Source organism: Hyperoodon ampullatus (assembly GCF_949752795.1).
Source record: "Hyperoodon ampullatus genome assembly, chromosome: 10".
In the NCBI taxonomy this organism is placed as follows: domain Eukaryota; kingdom Metazoa; phylum Chordata; class Mammalia; order Artiodactyla; family Ziphiidae; genus Hyperoodon; species Hyperoodon ampullatus.
The window spans coordinates 43,232,325-43,254,978 of NC_136923.1; the positions used below are offsets into that span (position 1 = coordinate 43,232,325).

The following is a 22,654-nucleotide window of genomic DNA, read 5'->3' on the forward strand; positions in this document are numbered from 1 at the left end:
TTAGTGATTTCATTGCTCTCTCCAGAGACTCAGCTGCAGCTGTGAGGAAGAAAGGACGCGTTGCCAGCACTTGCTTCTGAAGTAACTGACGTCTTTCCTAGGGAGAAGACGTGTGCACCGCCTGTGATATGTGCAGGGTCTTGCGGTCAACAGCACGAGTAACAGGCACCTCCACCTCCCTCGACCCTCACACCAACTGTGAGGAGGGGCTGGGGCTGGAATGTGGGTGTTTTCCTAGGTCAGGAGACCAGAACTCACAAAGTCCCACAAGCAGGTGGTGTGGAAACATCTCTGGACTCATTGTCCAACATTCCTACGCTTTTCCCTATCACCATGAGTAGAGCAGAACTCAGAGAGTCTCTCATTCCTGGAAAATAAACCATTCTGGCCATAGGGCTAAAAACCCTAGCTTGTTTCAAGAACATTCCCCATCCTAATGAGTGTTTTGCCTTTATTATTGGCTAATGCAGTGCAGTAAGTTAGAAGGTCTTCATGATTGCAGCTTAACCCTAGTCCTAGGTTACCACTACTTTCCTCCTACTCAATCCCAACCAGCCTCAACACGAGTCTCTGGCTTTGTCCACAGTGTAGAGGCAGCAGTGTTACTGATGAAGAGAGTTTTCCCAGAGGGCCTGGTGCTCCCCCTCCCACCCCTTTGTCTTTGAGGTCAAAATTTGAACATATCTGTTAATCCGCCTCCCAGCTGGTGTGCTGTGTGTGCTGCTGCTGCTCCGGCTGACCTCAGGCGAGGCATTTGCCCTTTGAAGCCTCCCCTTTCTTTATCTGTCATGTGAAGGCTTTGGGCAAGGTGGCCCTGTTTCACCAAGGCTAGCTTAGCTTTCAGAAGTAGGGACAAGAACTCACATTGGAAATGAACAGAAGGTTTAGGCAGCTTTTCTGCAAGAAGTTCACACATAGATACTCATGGCTCGCTTTGGAAAGGTGATTTTGTCAAGTCTCCTTGATGATAAGACCACACCAAATTTCTGGGTTCTTTTTTCTCTCTTCCAGATGCCAGTATGGACAGAATAGCTTATGATGCTTATCCCCACCCACCACTTCCGAGACATTGAGCGGAAGCCAGAATACCTCCAGCCGGAGAAGTGCGTCCCACTTCCCCACCCTAGTCCTGTGGGAACCATGTGGTTTATCCGCGATGGCTGTGGCATCGCCTGTGCCGTTGTCACCTGGTTTCTGGTCCTCTATGCGGAGTTTGTGGTCCTCTTTGTCATGCTGATTCCATCCCGAGACTACGTGTACAGCATCATCAATGGAATTATGTTCAACCTGCTGGCCTTCTTGGCCCTGGCTTCCCACTGCCGGGCCATGTTGACGGACCCCGTGAGTATGTCTGGGCTTGTTTTGACTAGCCCACACTCTCCTCCTCTGGCCCTGGCATGGCCGCAGCCTGCATGTGCCCCCTGACCTTGGGAATGTGGAGAATAGGAGGGCCAGGGCTGGGGTGGGAAAGTGGACTCAGACCCCACCGAGGCGACCCCATCTGTACCACAGCCTGTCTTGGTTGAATGATGCTTTCTGTACGTAGGTGTCTGCATTAATTGAGCCTACCATGGGAGGAGTTTGATCTAGAGGAGGCTTAGCCTCTAGTTAGAAAGGCACAGTGAGAAAACCACGAGGCTGGGGCCAGATGATCCTAGTGGAAAGCATGCTGGGGGTTGGATCAGGATGGGGCCTCCCAGTGAAGATAGGACTGGAGCGAGGTGAAGCTGAAATTAAAGCCCTATCCAGTTCCAGGAACCTGCACGACAGTGGCCTTTACCTTGTTTGGGCGAGGCTCATCTTTCCCTGAAAAGCTGGATAAGCCTGTTTCAGGCCCTAGCAAGTGCCTCTTGGTGAGTATCTGTGGGTAAAGCCATGGTTTTCTGCCTGATGACTTAGCTAAATATGCCAAGCTGTGCAAGTGGCTGTTGAGTATTAAATTCTCCGTTCCTGCTCATTATCTTGTATGGGAAAAGTGAGAGAGAGCGTTATTTGATAGAGACTTCCTATGGCTTAATTGTTTCAGTACGTGGGATGAGTGTGTTTAAATTAAGAAAGGGAAAGCACTGCAAGTGGCAATGCACTGGCCACACAGATTTCGCTTCTGTGAGTCCCGGGGAAAGCACAGTACATATGCTGAGTTCTGAGCTAGTTCCCATCTCGGAGGGCTCCATTTCCTGCTGGTTCAGGTGGTGGATTATTAATCCGTCCCTAGGGAAAGCCACTTTCCCGGCTCAATCACGAGTCAGTGACCGGCCCATATGGTGCCTCTTCTCATGCACGTGCCTGGAGAGATCGCACACACTGGCAGGCAGGGGCCTGCTGGCCCAGTGTTAGAGCTGCTCGTAGGATTGTTGAACAGCTGTCACCTGAAGGAAATGAAGTACATGGTTATAAGTGCCCTGAAACACAGGGTATAAACAGTTTTCCTCAGCAGCATCAATTTGATCATAATGGAAACAAATTAAGTGTTCATTCAGAAATCTTTATGGTGCCCTTGCTATTGGGGATACAAGAGTGAAAGACATTATTTGCCTCAGCTTATAATTTAGTGTCTGCTGAGCCCCAGGCACTCTTCCTTCTCTCAAGGTGCCCTCTGTCTAGAGGAGACAACAGGTGAGGTTAGCCCCATGTGATGAAGGCTGTGGCAGAAGGAAGCACAAGTTGCTGTGGAAGAACAAAAATTAACCAGTCTAGGCAGGGGTGGCTGCCTGGAGGAGGTGATGCCCAGGCCAGTTCTTGTCAGAACAGTGTACATAGGTAGGGAAGGTGGAGGGTGATAGGGCAGGAAGACACAGCAGTCCAGGCAGAGGGAGCAGCATAAACAGAGACACAGGAATGCAGGAGTGTGGTTGTTTGGAGTGGTAGGAACTTAGGAGAATGGGTTTGGTTTGGTGATGTGGCCAGAGTGCCAAAGAAGTGGGGTAGGAGTTGGAAAATGGGGCCGGCGAGAGCCCCTGAGGATTTTAAAAGAGTGATGAGATCAGATTGTCATTTTACAAGGATCACCGTGGCAGCAGTGAGGAGGAGCCCTGGGGGCACTGAGGAGTGGGACAAAATGAATGCCGTGTTTATTGAGTACCTACTATGTGAGAGGGTCCTTCTGAGCAGTGGATACAGCTGTGAGCAAGACAGACCCCAATCCCTGCCTTACTGCTGCCCATATCCTAGCGTAGGGTGTCAGGCAGTAAAGACGTGATGGAACAAGGTAATTTCAGAAGTCGAAAAGGGCTTTAAAGACAGCAAAACCGTGTGATCCAGGGGCTGTGGTAGTGACTTTTCTGGGGCGAAGGAGGACTATTTATTTATTTACTTACTTACTTATTTTTTATTTTATTTAAATTTAATTTTAATTTAATTTAATTTTATTTTATTTTTCCAGAATCCTAATCACTAGGCCACCAGGGAACTCCTGAAAGCTCATAGTGGTTTTGTTTTGTTTTAATTAATTAATTTATTTATTTTTGGCTGCGTTGGGTCTTCATTGCTGTGCACAGGCTTTCTCTAGTTGCGGCGAGCAGGGGCTACTCTTTGTTGGGGTGCGCCAGCTTCTCATTGCGGTGGCTTCTCTTGTTGCAGAGCATGGGCTCTAGGTGAGTAGGCGTCAGTAGTTGTGGCATATGGGCTTCAGCAGTTGTGGCTCGCGGGCTCTAGGTGCGCGGGCTTCAGTAGTTGTGGCGCACGGGCTTAGTTGCTCCGCGGCATGTGGGATCTTCCCGAGCCAGGGCTCGAACCTGTGTCCCCTGCATTGGCAGGCGGATTCTTAACCACTGCACCACCAGGGAAGTCCCAGGAGGACTATTTAAATGAAGATGATCTGAGAAGGACCCCTGAGGCGATGCCACTTGAGCTGAGGCCTAAATAACATGAAGGGGTAGGTCAGGCAGGTGAAGGTCAGAGGGCAGTGCCTTGCAGGCAGAGGAGAGGTACAAAGGCCCAGAGATAGGAGCGTTCTTGGCGTCTTTGAGAAACAGGACTCAGACCAGGGTGACCGGAGCATGGTGAGTGGAGGCGAGAGGGGCTGGAAGAGGTGGGGAGGGCTGCAGAAGCCAGGCCGGGCACGACCTGTCGGCCTCGTGAGAACCTTGGTCTCTACTGTACAGTGAGAAGCCATCAGAGAGGCATGATGTGACCTGATTTTTAAAAAGACACTGCCTTGTGCTTGCGATAGGGTTCTGAGGTGGGGCAAATAGAAGCAGGAAGATGAGAGTTATCGCAGTGGGCCACGCAGGACGTGGTGGCAGCTCAGACCAAGGTGGGAGCGGTGAGGCTGGGGGAGAGAAACTTTTGGATTTGGAATATATTTTAAGCCCCTAATGCTCAGGCCTGGCTGCATGTTAGAATCCCTTGAGGAGCTTCTGAAAAGTACTGATGCCTTGGGCCCCATCCCCAGAGATTCTACTCTAATTGGTCTGGGATGGGGCCCTGGGATTGGGGTGCTTTAAAGCTCCCAGGTATCCCTCATATTCATCCAGGTCTGAGAACCGCCATTCAGAAGAGTGACAAAAGGGGAGAGGGATCAGAGAGTGTGCCTTCCAGAGTCTTGGCTGGAGTAGTTGGGAGATTTGCTGGTCCCCTCTATTGAATGGGAGAGTCTGGGGAGAACAGATTTTGGAGGAGAAATCAAGACTTCTATTCTGGCCAAACTGTGTCTCTGTTACATGTAAGCAGGAGTGCTAGCTGGGCAGTAGCCAGCCAGGTCTGGGGCTGGTGGGGAGTTGGGATCAGAGTAGAGTGTGGAGTTTACTGGTTTCTAGAAGGCATGTGAATCAGGGAACTGGATGTCGGGGGGAGGGAGAAGAGGCTTCTGCCCTGGCCTTCCTGCTACCCTCACACACGTGTGTTCTTTGACCTCCACGTTGTGCCCTCTCCAGGGTCTTCCTCAGTCTGGCCCCTTGCAGTCGGATGCAGGAGAGAGTGATTCTCACTGTATGTTGCTCGGCTTCCAATCCCGAATGAGAGCCACAGACTATATCCCAAACACCATTCAGCTTCTCATAGGTGTGTTTTGCTGTTGGCCTGAAAGAAAATGGGGCAAAAAAATAAAGCGTCTGTCAAATATCTACCATTAGTAAGGGGAGCAACTCAAAGCATGCCCTGCAGACCTGCCCCAGCTCAGGCTCTTCATGCTGCCACTTGCCTCTCCCCACTGCCAACATGTGACATCTTATACAAAACCCAGCACACAAAACAGAGAGAGGTGGGGCTGCAGAGGAAGGGACCCCGGAGACACCCTGGGCTTCCAAGGGATGGAGTTGGGGAGCCCAGATCTCACACTGAAAGCAAGTCAATTAGGGGTTCCTTATTAACATTGCAGGTAGAGTCTGTTTTTAAAAAGGCATCACTGCAGGATTCTAAGGAGTTCCCTAATAGGATTGTAATGTTTTGTATCTCAAGAATTCATGTTGTGTATAATTTTTCAGAAAAGTTTATGTCCGGAAGTTATAAACAATGTATAACAATGTATGCGTTGTATATCATTTTGGTTTGTTAATATTACTAGTAAAACAAAAACAAAAAACAAACAAAAAACTCCTGCAGTCTCCCCCAGACAGTTACTGGTAGCCCTTTCAGCTTTGAAATTCTTATTCCAAATGTAACATCAGAACAGTTGCAACCACTACAGCTTTCTGGACCATTTAGCAGTCATTTACTCCAACATAGTAGTAAGTGGGTCCACAAAGAGCTTGAGCAGGAAAGGGAAGAAAGAAATGACTTGGAGGTGGACCTCCCATTTGAGAAATGGGGTGAAAGGGATAGACAGGCCTGTAAGAGGAGGGAAGGGGGCAGGTGGACAGAGGGGGGCCGTACCTCACTTGGCAGGTGTGCTGGCCTGGAGGTGGCGTCGGGTGGGCAGGCGCGCGAGTCAGACTGGTGTTTGATTTCAGGCTGCCCTCTCCTTGCCTGCTCTGAGGTTGTGTAATGTCTTCAAAGGAGCTTTCTGTGTTCCTGAAACACTTGAGACGAGCCGAGTGGCTCCGCTTGCCTGGAGGAGGCAACCTCTTGAAGGCAACCTGGGCTCAGGAACTGTTTCTGACCTTGGTACCTGCTCTGTCTCCCCGCCCCATCCCAATTCACCACCTGACCTTTTCCAGTTATAAATACATTTTAATTCCTCATCCGGGGAACCCCCTCAGGAATCCTGAAGGATTCCATTTAAAATTTAGATCTGGGACAACGCCTGTCTCCCAGAAGGTGCTTAAAGCTGAGAGCTTGTTTCTTTTTGTCCTAGCTGCTGAAAGCCCAAAACCAAGCACTACACAATCACAGCAATTGTGTCAACCCTATGATCAGCTTTTTTTTTTTTTTTTTTTTTTGCCCCTGCTTTCTTTGGACCTAATCGTTTATTAACCTCATTGTAAATTATCTCAAATCTGAGATTTGAGAACAAGAGGAATATAAATGAATTCAATTTAACCACATTGTTAAGGGAAAGAAAATTCATCTATCTGCCTGCCAGTGCCCCTCCCTGCCTTTGAATCCCACCCTGTGAACACCTTGCTATAAACAGACCTCACATGACTATCTGAGACCACTGCAGGCCAGTGATTGGAGTTTCAGCTGCCCAAACCGGAATAACAGGACTCACTTCAACATGCAGTTGGTAATCCCTTCTGGAGTCTCTCTCCGTGACCTTATTGAGCACAACTGTGTACAGAATCAGTGAGTATTTACTCGAGCCAGTACGATGGCAGAATGATGTCAGGTCCGTGGGAGCATAGGACGAATAGCACCGGGTCGTCCTGCAGTGTGCCGTGTAATGTGCGGGGTGCTGCGTGCAGCCAGAGAAGGGCCTCACACACTTTGCCCAAAGGTGTTGACACATTCCCTGGATCAGGTCAGGGACTTGCCTCAGGGTTCATTTGAGGAGGGTGCTGCACTCTGCCTGGTGCCAGGCAGTTTCTCTTACCTGCCACTGAGTAATCCATAAACACTGACCGGAACATCTTTCTAGCTCCAGAGAGGAGAGGGTGACCAATTTGGGGGTTACCAACCCCCTACTTTTCTGTGGAGGAGACAGGTGGCCTTTTGACACAGGCCTGGGGCTGGTCACCTGTTCCTGGTCACCTGTTCCTGGCAGAGCTATGAGAGGGAGAGTTTCTGCCTAGACCAGCAGGTGTGCTCATGCCGTGATCCCATGGCCCCTGAAACAGTTTAAGCAAGTTTTCATACTTGTTGCTTGAAATAAATGGAATCATTGGTGCTTCTTTGGAACCTGTCTCCACCCCTTTCCAAGTGTGTCCTTTTTACATCATCATATTATCCCGGATACTAATTGAAACAGGCCTTGTTATCTTGGGCCTATTTCAGTCTTAATGTTTGTGTAGTTATACAGTTCTTCGCAGGAGAATGATATTATGGCATCAGGGCAATTAAAAAGAAAACCCTCTTCAGTCACTTAATAGAAATAGAAACGTAAGTTGGGGGCTTCCCTCGTGGCACAGTGGTTAAGAATCCGCCTGCCAATGCAGGGCACATGGGATCGATCCCTGGTTGGGGAAGATCCCACATGCCACGGAGCAACTAAGCCTGTGTGCCACAACTATTGAGCCTGCACTCTAGAGCCTGCAAGCCACAACTACTGAGCCCATGTGCCACAACTACTGAAGCCTGCGCACCTACTACTGAAGGCTGCTTCAGTAGGGCTCTAGAGTACACCTAGAGCCCGTGCTCCACAAGAGAAGCCACTGCAATGAGAAGCCAGTGCACCGCAATGAAGAGTAGTCCCAGCTCGCCACAGCTAGAGAAAGCCCGCATGCAGCAACAAAGACCCAATGCACCCAAAAAGATTAAAAAATTAAAAAATAATAAAATATGTAAGTTGTCTTCTGATAGAGGCATAGATTCTACACTTGGGTCTGAATCCTGCCACCGCCACCTGTTAGTCATGTGATCTTGGGAAGTTGCTTAACTTCTCTGCTTTAGTTACCACATCTATAATATGAGGACTATCATAGTCTCTGCCTCATAGGTTTATTGTCGGAATTAATTGACAAAGTACAGTAAAGCCCTTGGAACTGTGCCTGGCATATAAGCAATCAATAAATGTCTGTTGTATCATCACTGTTATTCAGCTTGGATTTATTGAAGACTTGCTCCATGCCAGGCCCTGGGCAATTCATTGGGCTACAAATTAAAGACATTGTCTCTGTCCTCCAGGAATTTACAATCATGTAGGAGAGATCAGTGTATACTTAAATGATAGGTGTTATAAGACAAACACAAGCTATCTAGCACAAAGACCGAGTGATGGGTTCTGTCTTGGGTGTAGCCTGAGGCCATTAGAAAGAAGGCCGAGGATGTGATCCCTGAGTGGGTTTGTTGTAGGTGCAGGAGACAAGGATGTGCCTGACAGGCTGGAGGGGAGGTGCTCATATGGGTCCCTAAGGGCACAAGAGGAAGACTTGGAGAGCACAGAGCCTCTGGGAAACTCCAGGTAGTCCACAGGGTGGGACTGTCAGGGGAGGGAGGTGACACTGGAAGGGTGGTTCAGGGCTGGATCTTGGTGGCCTTGCCGGAGCCCTGCCCAGGAGCTTGGACTCTGTACCATGTGAAGGCTCTAGGGAGCTGGGGAAGGCTTTTAGGCAAGGGGAATAACGTGATCAGATTCACATTTTAGAAAGTTTACTCTGGAAAATAGTGGGGAGAAAGGATAGAGGTGAGGCTGCAGGATACAGGGATAGACTGGAGGCAGGAAGTCCTGGGGGACTGTAGTGTCTGGGGCACACGATGATGGGGCTCAACTAAGGCTGTGAGAGTGGCATGGAGGGGAGAACATTGGATTCAAGGCATCATTTGTGGCCATATTAAGTTGGTGGAGTGGGTGGGAGTGTGGGGCAGAGGGTTAGGAGAGCTGGAGATGACTACTGGGTTTCCACCCCAGGTGACCGGGTAGATGATGTCTCATGAGCCAGGGAGGGGAGAATAGGAAGTACAGTTTGTGGAGAAAGTAATGGGTTCAGTTCTACCAAGTTGAATTTTGGGGGTTTGTTTTATTTTGTTTTAATGCCTTTTGAACAACCAGGTAGAAACATCTTCATCCCCAAAAGAGGTCTGAGCTGGAGCTGGTGATAGAGGAAGATTGTCTGGGGAATGCAGGATGAACAGGGAAGAGGGCTAGTAGTGGAGCCCCAAGGATCACCCATGTCCAGGATGGGCAGGAGAGTGAGAGAGGCATAGCCCTAGAGGCAGGTGGAGACCAAGAGGGCATGGAGCAGTCATAAGAGAGTGACAGGAGGAGGCAGTGGTGGGCGTGAGGAGACCCAAGCAAGATGAGGGCTGGGAACTGACCTTTGGATTTGGCCACAGGGAGTTGCTTCTTGACCTAGCGGGAGCAGTTCTGTGGTATGGAGGCAACAGGTGCCAGAGAACCGTGAACTAAAAAGTCAGTGAGGGCTTCCCTGGTGGCGCAGTGGTTGGGAGTCCACCTGCCGATGCAGGGGACACGGGTTTGTGCCCCGGTCCGGGAGGATCCCACATGCTGTGGAGCGGCTGGTCCCATGAGCCATGGCCGCTGAGCCTGCGCGTCTGGAGCCTGTGCTCCGCAACGGGAGAGGCCCACGTACCGCAAAAAAAAAAAAAGAAAAAAAAGAGTCAGTTTGAGGTGAGCAGAGACAGCAAGTGTACCCAACTTGGAGAAGCTTAGCTGTGAAGGAAGGAGAGCATGGAGTCTGCTAAGAGCATGAAGGGAAAGCTCTGAGGTAGAAGTATGAGCCCCTGAGGGCCCCTCGTCCTCCAGACAGTGGGTCCCCGTGGGTCCAGGGATGGGAGGAGGGAGAGGAGGAGTATGGAGGGGGTTACCCCGGCAGCCTCCGTTTCCTCTGACATAGAAAAGGAAGTGGGCAGAGGTCGAGGAAGGTACTGGAAGTTTGGGCTAGCCACTGAGGGGAATGGTTGATGGAGCTATGTCACGCCTCCTGCCCCCAGATTCAAATGGATTCCACTGCGGGACCAAATATATGTTTTAGAAGCATATGAGCATTTTTATGGATGTATAGATTGTTTTAAGTGTTTTTAGCCTACAAGGAGAAAAGACTGGAAAACTATACTCCAAAATGTTAATAGTACGAATCTTTGGATGATCGAATCAGAGGGTGCATTCTTCCCTTTTAATTTTCTCTATACATTTTAAAAAACCATGAACAAGTATTACTTTGGAAATGAGGAAGAAATCAGTATGTTTTGTTCTCCCGGGGTGCAGTAATGTGGAAGCTTCAAGCCATCCCTGTGAGATATAGGAACAAGGGTAGGGGTGGAGGTAGGGGGTGTTTCTTAGTGCACGCTGACAGCAGTGGCAAAAATGTTTCAGCAGGCCTTCCAACTCTCAGACATCTATCAAGAGTTATACAGAACAAAATCCCTTACCATGAACTAGTAAGTTCTGAAATCTGTGGAGATAGCCCAGAAGAGCTTATTCTTTTAAAGACAGAAAGAGAGAGAAAGGGAGGGAGGGAGGGAGGAAGGAAGGGAGGAGGACTCAGTCTCAGGGGCTGGCCCAGCTGGTCTCTAGCTCTGCGAGATGGGCTCACTGGGCAGGTGGGGTCTTGCCTGGATGGAAATGAGCCTTCCAGGTGATTTGTGCAAATGGAGTCACATGGAGGAGGAACTTTTAGAAAGGCTGCGCTGTTGAATGATGTCTCTGATTGTGGTCTGGAATAACAGGCAGTAATGAGAAGACCAAATGAGAGCTCTGATTGCTGTTGGTTCTGTAAAGCTCTTGTAGCCCTTTATGGCGGGGGGGTCTCCTGAGATTTACAGCAAATTGTGGTGGTGGGGACCTTAAAAACTGGACCTGAAAAAAACCAAAAACGACCTTCATTTAGGAAAGCAGCCCTATTGCTTCATCACCTTGGGGAAACGCTGTTCCTTAGTGCATTTCTCTTGTACACGTGACAATAGTGACTTCCAGATGTGGTCTGTTGGCTTCAGGATCCACAAAAGGTCACACAGTTACCCAAACTCAATTACTTTTTTACATTAAAAAGAATTTAAAGTATGACCCTCTGGGCTTTTCTGCAACCTTCCCCTCTGCCTGGGCCAGCACCCTTCCCAAGCCCCTTTTAAAAATCCACTCGTCTAGGCGGTCTGGGCCCTGCCTTACCTTTGTGAAGACTCTCAGACCCTGACCCTTCACTGGTGCCTTAAGGGGAGACCCTCAGATGTCTCAAGGTGAGACAAGTCATAGCACTTCGGTTACAAAATTCAGGAAAGTTGGTCATACTCCTACTTTGCGTAGCTCCTTCCTGAGTATATTTTTTTTGCTTGTTTTTTTAAATGCGTTTTTTCCTTTTTGCAAAAGCCACATGTTCATATTAGAACATTTAAGAAATATAGTTAATAAATTAAAAATTACCTGTGGGGCTTCCCTGGTGGTGCAGTGGTTGGGAGTCCGCCTGCCAATGCAGGGGACACGGGTTCGTGCCCCGGTCTGGGAAGATCCCACATGCCGTGGAGCGGCTAAGCCCTTGAGCCATGGCTGCTGAGCCTGTGCATCTGGAGCCTGTGCTCCGCAACGGGAGAGGCCACAACAGTGAGAGGCCCGCATACCGCAAAAAAAAAAAAAAAAAAAAAAAAAAATTACCCATGATTTTACTACGTGAGATAACCATTAATACTTTGGCACATAGCTGTTTGGGAATCTACTTTTCCCTTTAACAGTCTATCATAGACGTTTCCCATGTCAATAGCTGTGTACTTTTATGGCTATTTGATGTCAAGAACTATAGCCTAGGTGGCATTGTATGTACCGGGTAGTCCTTGCCTACCAAAGTTTGTTTGCTTTTAAAAGGTCTATGATAGGTTCTTCTGGCATCTTACTGTATTTTGCATGCTGTATTTTTTTTCCACTTCTCTTTTGAACTTTCAGAAAAAATTTTAATGAAATACTTAAGACAGTTGAAAGGGTGTAAAGGATAATATGATGACCACTCATGTGTTCGCCTCCCAGCTTTGTAAATTAAAAAAAAACGTTACGGGCTTCCCTGGTGGCACAGTGGTTGAAAGTCCGCCTGCTGATGCAGGGGACACGGGTTCGTGCCCCGGTCCGGGAAGATCCCACATGCCGCGGAGCGGCTGGGCCCATGAGCCATGGCCGCTGAGCCTGCGCGTCCGGAGTCTGTGCTCCGCAACAGGAGAGGCCACAGCAGTGAGAGGCCCAAGTACCACAAAAAAAACCAAAACAAAACAAAAACAAAAACGTTGCAAAGACAGGTTAGCCTCTTTATATGCCCCACCCCCCTCCACCCCCACTTCATTCCACTCCCAGCCTCCTCACCACCACAGAGGTGATCATTATCCTGAGTCACGTCTGGTTTTCAGCATCTTGGTGTGGAGAGCACTTGAATATCTTAGGGCAGTGGCTCATAGTTGCTTGTGGATTCATAAGAACTAAACACAGATTACCAATCCATAACAATAGTACTGGTAAAAAATAAAATAAAACTTGATTCCAGTTTAAACAGAATCCAATAACATTCAGAGCTGTGAATTATGACCTGGGAAAACTGGACTATTAAATGTGATGCTCACCAATGAAAATTCACAAAGACCGAAACTGTCACTGGGAAATCTAATGTAAATCAAAATAGTAGTTGATGAGTCAAATCCTCACTGTAATATTTACATAGGAAAGGATGCATTCAATGAAAACCATGTTAGTAAAATGAAAATAGAAGATCATCGGGAACAATGTAACTGTCCAGTGTAGAAAATCATTCACTTTTCTTTGGGGAAAAAATTCTTTGTCAATAACTTATTATTGGTATTGGCGTAACTCTGAACAGAACCCACATGTCGTTGGGATGAAAATATCCTGTCCCCGTGTGTGGAATTGCTGCTTTCAAATGACCATCGCCTCTGTGGAATGTCAGAACTGAGGGAACCCCTAGCCTGACCCTGACACCTCTCTTTCTTACAGGGGGCGGTGCCCAAAGGAAATGCCACTAAAGAATTCATCGAGAGTTTACAGCTGAAGCCTGGGCAGGTGGTGTACAAGTGTCCCAAATGCTGCAGCATCAAGCCTGACCGAGCCCACCACTGCAGGTACACTGGCCCCGCCTGGGCTCCCCTCCTCACCCCCTGCGCCCCCGCCCTCGCCCTCCCTCCACGGGTGCCATCAGCAACAGGACTTCTGAACGTGCCCTGCTCTGGGCACGGAGTGTCCACATTGACTCTCCATCCCCACCTGCACAGGAGGGCAAGGGTGGGAAAGGGTGTTTGGTTCGGGCTCAGGACACTTGGCTTCGCCACACTTGCCGGAGGGCCCTGCCCAGGCCCTTGCTTGTCTCCACCCTTGTCTCCAAATCTGTAAAATGGAGGGGAGTCCTGCTCTTCCTACCGCACAGCTTTATTACTCTATTAAGGGCAAGTGAGACAAAGCTTTCGGAAGTCATTCTGTGAATGTCTAGCCCCTGACACATTTAAGGGGCAGGTGCAATTTCACTTAAATTTTATAGGGAAATGAAGGGGTTGTCCTTGAAAGAAAAGAAAGACTTTTCTTTAAAACAAAACTTCTAGAGGTCCGACAGTTGTAGAGTTCAGCCAAAAAAGCCATTTCCCTGTTTTATCTGTGGTGGTTTTCCCCTTTTGGTTTTCAGAATTCTTTGCTGTTTAGAGTCTTCTCGACAAAAAAAAACCTCCAGCTAAATATTGCACTTCATCATGATGAGAACTTTAAATGCTAAATTACAGAAATAACGAACCTGTCGCTTAGTCCCTTTTTCACACTAGCGTGTGTTCAGGGTGGGGAGGGGCTGTGGAGGAATGAACTGGCTCCTAATGTCAGGAGGTATCGTTATCCTGAGGCTGTGGAAGCATCTGGGTTTTGTGCGAGGTCCGAGCGGCTGAAAGGTGGCTTTTCTGTGCGGGTCGCACTGCCCACCTTTTGGGGGAGGGCAGTCGATCTCAACATCCAGATGCCATGGTCAGCTCCCAATAGCTGCTGTGTCTCAGGCACCTCAGCCCACCCTGTCTCATCATCGTCATCCCCATGGTCACCCCCAGAGATAGCTCTGCCATAGGCGTGAGCCTCCCTAGATGAGGAATTAAGGCTCAAGGCGGTGAAGTGGCTGCTCCAGGGTCACACAGCCGGTGACTACGAGAGACAGGATTGGTTCCCGGAGTGTCTGGCTCCGAGTCTGGGGCTCTTTCCACTAGAACTCTAGTTTGGGATGACGTGTGTAACTTGATATAACCATATGCATATTTTTCTGTATCTTTTTCTGTCTGTCTGAGAGAGCGATCTGGAGACCCCCCCAGCGAGTTGCCACTTCTCAAGGGTGAGGGCCAAGGAGCTTGGGCAGGGACCATGGGAACTGCCATCTCCTGTGGGGTTTTCTGTGTCTGGGTCAAATCTGTATTAGATCTGAAATCTGTATTAGAAACTAATTCAAAGCTTTCTTCTTGTGCCTGAGATGGAGGCATCAGTCTAGCCTTTTCCTACCACCCCGAGGCTCGGGAAGCCAGCTCTTTTCATCCCCTGGGTGATGTGATTCCTCCGGGCACATTCCTCCAGGGTGGTGGAGCAGGCTCCTGCCTTGAAGTTGGAGAGGTCAGCATTGGAAAGGCAGCGCTGTCCCTGCCACACTGGGGACTGTGGGCCAGACACCACATCTCTCAGAGCCTCAGCTTTCTCCTTTGTAAAAATGGTTTGTTCCTTCTTAGCTTGTGAGGATTAAGTATGAATATCTATCTGTTAGTGGAGGAATGTGTGAGCGTTGGGGATGTGCTGGGTTTACATAGGCTGGACCAGAAACAGGGAAGTGTGAACTTTATAGAAAGAACTTGGGTGACCACAGTGGTTCTTTTCTCTTTCCTCCCTGAGCCCTTGGCAACCTCCGCCGCCTGGCATTTTCCTCACCGCCTCCTCCTCACCTCTCTCCCCAGGATGATCCAAGGGAGGTATTCTTGAGTGCTAATAAACAAATCAGCTTGAACAAAACAAGAGCTACTGATTCAGATGAACTTGAGTGAGGATGCCTGTGCGTCGCCTGTTCCTGTGTCAGGAAATGTATGCTGACACCTGCTCCTTTGTGATGGCTTGTGGTGGCCCAGGCCATCTGGGGACCCATAGTTTTGGATAAGCAGAATCCCCAGCACACCAAACAGAGCTGGGTTTGTGACTGGGTGAGCCAAGGGGCCTGCTGCCCTGCTAGAGAAAGTTGGTGTCAGTCTTCCTGCTCAGGTGAAGGGGCATGTGTCTGTGCCCAGCTCTTTGCTTCCTCTCCTCCCAGTAGTGTCATGGAATTTAAAACTCTTTTCCCTGAGCTCTGATGGGTACCACAAATATTCCCTGACCTTGCACTTGTAGGTGTTCCTTCCAGCCTGGTGGTACGTGGCTGGGTCTTCCTTCCAAGCAGGCTCCTTTCATCCTGGCCTTGAGGATCATGGAAGCCTGTGGAAATTCTTGGGGTGGGTGGGTCATGCTAACGGGGACAGCCAAGGTGTTAGGCTTATGTGTTAGGTTCTTCTTGCACAGACGGTGGAGACCTCTGACCTTGGCAAAGCCTCACTCCCCTCCCCACCTCCCAACAAACACACACACACTGAGATGAGACAGTTGGGGACTGCTTAGGGCCCCTGCCAGCTTGTTTATCAGTTACTGATAAATTTATACTGCACTAGCATTGCTTTTAAAGCATTTTACACACATCATCTCTAACCCTGAGAGAGCAGGGCTAGTTCTACAGAGGGTGGTTTGGAGAAGCTAAGTTTCTTTGCCCAGAGCCCGAAGTGGTGATCTGAGAGAAGTGTTCTTTCCACTGGCCTTACCCTGTTTGGGCACTGCCTTACCCCACATTGTCTGAGCTGGGGCCAGAATGTTATAGATGCCTTTTTTGCTTATAATTTTAATCATAGTGAATGAGGTGTGAGATGAAAACCTATATGGGGAGCATGGTCCCCTTGGTACCTCCTTGCTATGTTTTTTTCTCTTCCTCTACTGTGGCATCCCAGCCTGAGGTGGTGGAGCCCAGTTCCCCATCTATAGTGTCAGAGCCTTCAGTCCTCCAACCCTTGCTAAGCGGGACCCCAGCCTTGGCTTTGGGCTGTAGTGGTGGATGGGACATGCCCCTGATCCAGGGGCCTCCCGCCCAGGCAGGGCAGATGCACTTGTCTGCCGTGATACAGTTTGGTGGGTGCCGCTGTAGGGAGAGTCACAGGGCCATCACTTAGGGTGGGCAAGAGGACCTCAGCCTGCTCCTTGGGGGCTGAGTGCCAAGGAAGGGCCCTTGTACCTCCCTGGAGAGGGAGCATGAGCCCCAGGGAACCTGAATACACACAATCCGGTGAGCTTGTTGGGCTCTTCCAAGCTTGCAAAGGAAGTGCTCTGGGGACTGAAAATGGTAGGGAACCTGGAGGAAAAGGAGAGAAGCATCCTCCCTCTTGTAAAACCAGGATTTAAAAAGGCGGGGGCGGGGGGAAGGAGACTTCCCTGGTGGCGCAGTGGTTAAGAATCCTCCTGCCAATGCAGGGGACACGGGTCCAAGCCCTGGTCCAGGAAGATTCCACATGCTGTGGAGCAGCTAAGCCCGTGCGCCACAACTGCTGACCCTGTGCTCTAGAGCCCGCGAGCCACAACTACTGAGCCTGTGTGCCACAACTACTGAAGCCTGCATGCTCTAGGGCTCACGTGCCGCAACTACTGAAGCCCACGTGCCACAACTACTGAAGCCCACGCACCTAGAGTCCGTGCTCTGCAACAAGAGAAGCCACCGCAGTGAGAAGCCCACACGCCGCAGCAAAGAGTAGCCCCTACTTGCCGCAACTAGAGAAAGCCCGCGCACAGCCAAAAATAAATTAAAAAACAAACAAACAAACAAAAATGGGAGGGGCCTGTGAAACCCTGAAGGTAGGAACACCCCAGATACCTCCATTGAGGACGTTTGGTCTTTTCAGCAACTGCCATTGAATGCTTAGGACATGTCTGTGTCCACAGCGTCTCACACAGGAGACGCTGGAGTTGGTGCAAGAGAGGAGTGCAGGCAGGAGCCCCAGGGAAGGTGGATTTCGCCAGGAGGCAAGAGTGGAGAAAGGGCCCTCTGGGAGCCTTCCCTGGCTGCTGTGCTTGAGCTGTCCTGCTGCGTCTAGGGAGGGGACACCAGTGAGCCCACTGTGCTGTGGGGACCGGGAAGAAGACTGACTCTGAGGTGCCTGATTCCCAGTGGGGTGTCAGGGGTTGTGGAAAGCTCACATTTTTTCTTCCTCCCCCTGAGGGCTGGTGCCTGAGATGAAATAGCCAGGCAGGTGTGGGCAGTCACCCCCTGGGCCTGGATCATCCTTCACTTGGCCCACTGAGGGACCAGGCCTTGCCCTTGGTGTTCTCCAGGCCCCAGCCCCAGAGCCGTTCAGGCTGGGTGTTTTGTGAGCCGTGGGTCAGTTAGCCTCTAAACAGCGCCTCCAGCCACATGCGTGGATGGACCTCCACCACCCACGTGCACTACCACCTGCCCCAAGAGCCCGCTTCTGAACAACTCTAAGCCGGAGGGAGAGGCGCCATCTTGGCATTTCCTGTCTTTGCAAATAGGAAACTCAGAGACCAACACTCTGGACAACTTTTGCAGCTCTCAGTGGGCTGTACTCCTGCCTGCTCCCAGAAGGATGAGTAGTGTTCTAATTTGGCTGCGCAGTGAAACAGCCCATTGTGAAACCCAGCTTCCCAGGGTTCACACCTGGCCTCTTCAGAGAGGCTGGGAGGGGAGAGCAGAGGACAGATTTGCTTAATCTCTTAGACAGCTTTCAGAGGATGTCAGGCCATTTGGCACCTCTCTGCTGCTGAGCAAACACTGCCTCAGAGCACCCACCTGAAACCCCTTTTACAAAGAAGTACAAGTGGAAGAAAAACTGCTCAAGAGTCCAGAGCAGGGAGGTGGTTACACTCAGGAGTTCCCCAGACAGGGAGGGGATTAAGAAACCCCAGAGCTGAGGAAGGACATACAAGACATGGGCTACAGGGGTGGTTCCATGGTGGGAATGTGTTGGCTGAGGCCCAGAACGCAGGGAGCTTTACTGCCTACTTGTCTATACTTTCAAGACTGTACACTGGGAACAAGTGTTACCTATTCTTTCAAATTGGTAACATACACAGAGTGAGAGAGAGATTGATTGATCAAGTAATGGAGTTGCTGGTACCTGGCTTTCTCTTTATTGCCCTCCATGCCCCTTTTATGCGTCCTTTTCTTACCCCGCCTTTCTGGCTCCCAAGGAGATTTCTGGAGCTGGCTCAGCATCTCTGAAATGTGCCCATTCCCCATACGCCTGTGTTATCATGACCCCTTGAAGCTGTGGGAAGAATAAGGGTGGAGACCAGAATGACCCCACCACTCGTCTGAGCCAGCATCTGTTCTCACTTTCTCTTATAACGGTACTCATGTCCTGTGGGGGGCAGGGGGGGACCCAGGTCTGCCTTGCCACCAGAGCTCATGCCATGCTTAGAAAAGCCCACACCTCCCCCTTGGGGTGCAGGTGAGCCCTCCTTCAGAGTGGTCTGTGCTTCCTGGCCTGCGGTCTGGGAACAGCTCGCCTCCATGCCCAGAACAGCTCCTTCTGCGCCATCCCTGCCCTGTCTGTTGGTCAGCCAGAGCTCAGCCAGCACTGTGTGTGAGCACGAGGCAGCCTTCTCTTCAGCAGGCCCCTGAGCCAACCCTTCCCCCAGGGTCCACCCACCATAGCCCACCTTAGTAAGAACCTGAGATAAAGTTGGTTATGGAAACTACTAGAAAGAAAAGCTGGTGTAAACTAAGGCACTGTCAAAAATATATATAATTCTATTATTTCCAGGCTTGTATTTATAGTATTTCAAACTGTTTTGAACAAATACTGCCCCCAAGATAAATGTTAGGGAGCCTATTTTAATGAACTGATAAAGAAACAATTTTTGATGAGCCCATCTATTGGCAAATGGGTCTTCCTGGACTTGAGCTTTGGGAGGAGTTGCTTTTGAGGCCCCATTAACCTTGTGCTCTTGTTTCAGATTCTTACTTGTATGGTCCAAAAAGGGGTGGGGAAGGCATTTGCTATCAAATAACAAAGCTTCAAACAGTCTCAGTCCAAAAATTATCCCAGAACAAGTTAGTAATTTGCAAATTAGTGGGATTTCTGATCAACACTTAAGCTTAAATGACTTTTCTGCTGTTTTGGGCTAAGTGGATATTATCTTAGAGTTGAAAGGTCCTTAGAGGGGGACTTCCTGCCGCCATGTGAGGAACCACTCGTGACCCCACTCTGAACTCTTCTAGTACTCTCTCTGTCAGCCACACCCTGGGAGGTTTCCTGGTCAGGTTTTTGGTCTTTGGGGGAAATTAGGAGCAGCTGTATCCCATCTCATCCTGTCAAGTTTTTGAAAGTGCTTCTTCTTTCTGTCCTCTCAGTAAACCAAATTCTCAGCCCACTGTTACCTCAGGAGAGCAGTCTCTTTCTCAGCCACGTCAGTTCCAGCCTGTTTTTATGTGAAACAAGATAAGAGGCCTTGGAGGTGGATAACTGTCCCGTGTTTGGAATGATTGTGACCCTGGAGGTCCTGGCCCTGCCTTCCAAGCCCCTTGCAACACACATGCAGCAAAACATTGGGTGGCGCCCTAGAGGCCCCTTGCCAGGAGTGGTGCAGCAGCATGGGTTTTGAGTCCCCTCGACCCTCCCGCCTCCGTGAGGACCCCCCTAAAGATCTGCCTTGCGGCTCTTTCAGTGTTTGTAAGCGGTGCATTCGGAAGATGGACCACCACTGTCCCTGGGTCAATAACTGTGTTGGCGAGAACAACCAGAAGTACTTCGTCCTGTTTACAGTAAGTCAGCTTCCGAATTCTGCCCCACCCTCTGTGAAGCAATGGAGAGCTCTGTTCCTTCGAAAATTGTCAGCACTCACAGTGTTCTTTGCTGCTGTTCAGAATAGTGCCTGGCCACACAGACCTCCACCTTTCTGCCAGAGCTCTCCTTGGTTCAGCAAGTGCCCGTTCCTGTGCCCTTCACTTGAGCATCTAGAAAATTGACCTAAGTTGATTAGCTATAAGCAAGGGCCTTGTTCTGGGCCTCCATGCCTAGTGTCCAACCTAAGTAGTTAAAGAAGGCGGCAACCCTCCCTCAGCTGCAGGTAGGCAGAGTGTATCTAGCCTGAGGGCTGGAGGGGCCAATGGCAGTCAGCGCCCTGACCTTTCAAGTGAGGAGCAGCAGCCGGCCTGGAGCCCCCAGGGCAGCCCAGGTCACACCTGGTGACACGTGCTTGTTTCTGTTCTTGTCCCACACGCTCCCAGTGAATGGCCGCTCACCTCAGACCCAGGGCTGGGGGTGGGGGACCAGTGGGGAAATCACCAGATGCCTCTCTGGCCCCCCTCCTGCTCAGTCCTCAGCCTAAGTGTTCCTGAATGGGAGGTTCCGAGCACCCCGTCCCGGGAGCCTGCACGGCCAGAAGGTTCTCACAACAATGGCGTCTGCACTGCTTTCCTGTTTCAGATGTACATAGCTCTCATTTCCTTGCACGCCCTCATCATGGTGGGATTCCACTTCCTGCATTGCTTTGAAGAAGATTGGACAAGTGAGTATGTGCCAGGGCTTCCCTCCTTAATGCAGGGGGGTGCGTGACCCAAGCAGGGTGGGCTCTCTGTTTCTATCCTGGTGCCAGGGGCCAACCTCATTTTATTAGATCTCCTGCAAGCCTATGGACCTATCAGGGAAGAAACAGCAGAGGCCCGAATATCTCTTCATGAAAAAAAGCAGCCCCTTAAAGTCAGTTCCACAGGTAAGGTAGTGAGTTGGACAGACCCTCTAGCCTGAGTGGGCCCAGGGAAAATGCAGGCCCCCAGCAGGGCGGTGCATTCCCTGGAGTGGAGCTGTGCCTGCAGAGAGAGCTTTTGCTTCCATGTCTTTAAGTGAGGAGCTTTAATTGAAGGTCATTTTATTCCAACCTTGCAGAAATCCATTTTTAACTTTCTGGCTAGGACATGGATGGTTTTTGTTAATTTTTTTTTTTTTGTGGTGGTTGTTTTTTTTAACTGCTTAATCACCAATTTACGTTAAGATTGTAGACAAATTCTTCCTGCTTTTGAAGTATCTCATTTAAATGTGCAAATGCTGAGGAAGGAACTCCAACCACAAGATTGCATAAATCCTGAGGGAAAAATATAGATGCTGAAAAAATAAATAAAATTTAAATTTTTTTAAAGAAGAATAAAAATAAGTTATAAGAAAACAATTTTTAATACAGTAGTCCCCCCTTATCTGCAGGGGATATGTTCCAAGACTCCCAGTGGAATGCCTGAAACCTCAGATAGTACAGAACCCTATATATACCATGTTATTTCCTATACATACATACCTATGATGAAGTTTAATTTATAAATTAGGCACAGTAAGAGAGTATCTGAATTGCCAGCATCACTGCTGTTGCATTTTGGGGCCATTATTAAGTAGAATAAGGGTTACTTGAACACAAGCACTGTGATACCACGGTAGTTGATTTGGTAACCGAGGTAGTAGGTAGCATATTGCAGCATGGACATGCCGGACAAAGCAATGGTTCACGTCCCGGGTGGACAGAGCAAGATGGCGTGAGATTTCATCACGCCACTCAGAACAGTTTGTACTTTAAAACCTATGGATTGTTTATTTCTGGAATTTTCCATTTAAGATTTTGCACTGAGGTTGACTACAGGTAAATGAAACTGCAGAAAGCAAAACCAAGGATAAGGGGAAGACTACTACAGATACTGGAGGAATTAAGAGAGACCACCTGCTGGGCTCCATCTTTCACACATACATATGTGAGACACATCTTGAGCAGAAACATCGTATTTTCATTCTTTTTCCATTGATTGGTTCCCCTCTTCATTTCATCATTTTTTAGGAGCTTTGCTCTTCCTGCACACACTGACTTCTTAGGCTTTTTCTTGCTATTATTTCCCCCAGAACTTGTGAGGCTGTGAAAAGGACAGTATCTTTAGCTCCCAACCAGATATTAAGAGGCTTTCCCTGCCTCTGTAGTTTGCATCTGCCCCCCTTCTACAGTAAGTCCGCTACATACGAACAAGTTCCATTCTGAGAGCACTTTCATAAGTCCAATTTGTTCGTAAAGTCCAACAAGGTTAGCCTAGGTACCCAACTAACATAATCCAACTAACGTAATTGGACATGCGAACACACGTTCACATCTCTGAAAGTTTACAACTTGAAGGTTCGTATGTAGGGGACTTAGTGTATCTCCCCGGTCCTGCCCCCATCTCTGCCTGGCTTGACCTCATCTAGGGGAAGAGAAACCCCATGGGTATTAGTCACCTCAGGCTGCCATAACAAGACACCATAGACTGGGAAGCTTAAACATTTATTCCTTACAGTCTGGGAGGCTAGAAAGTCCAAGATCACGGTACCAACCAATTCCATTCCTGGTGAGGACCCTTTTCCTGGCTTGCGGACGGCCCTCTCCTCTTGTGTCCTCACATGGCAGAGAGAGAAAAGCAAGCTCTCTGGTGTCTCTTTTCATAAGATCACTAATTCTATCACGAGGGCCCTACCCTCATGACCTCTTCCAACCCTCATTACCTCCCAAGGGCCCTGGCTCCAAATAATATCACTTTGGGGGTTAGGGCCTCGGCATGTGAATTTCAGGGGGCGGTTCACAATTAGTCCATAACACCATGTCTCCCCATTTTCGTGACTGCCACAGTTCCAGCCC

The 22,654-nt window shown here is 49.4% G+C and overlaps 1 protein-coding gene across 4 annotated transcripts in view; it reads left to right on the forward strand.

The window, feature by feature from the left end:
* Nucleotides 1-1,035: 1,035 nt before the first annotated feature.
* The window catches only part of ZDHHC3 (zDHHC palmitoyltransferase 3), a gene marked incomplete at both ends in the record, with an annotated part of 37,714 nt that continues 16,095 nt past the window's right edge, over nt 1,036-22,654 (forward strand). For 2 of the 4 annotated variants that reach the window (XM_079713497.1, XM_079713499.1), the window contains 4 exons: nt 1,036-1,341; nt 12,917-13,041; nt 19,679-19,775; nt 20,440-20,521. In XM_079713497.1, coding sequence (XP_079569623.1) covers nt 1,036-1,341; nt 12,917-13,041; nt 19,679-19,775; nt 20,440-20,521 — 610 coding nt within the window. Of the gene's footprint in view, nt 1,346-1,755; nt 1,854-12,916; nt 13,042-19,678; nt 19,776-20,439; nt 20,522-20,641; nt 20,726-22,654 lie in introns of all 4 variants that reach the window. The other 2 variants (XM_079713496.1, XM_079713498.1) reach the window with 2 other exon arrangements.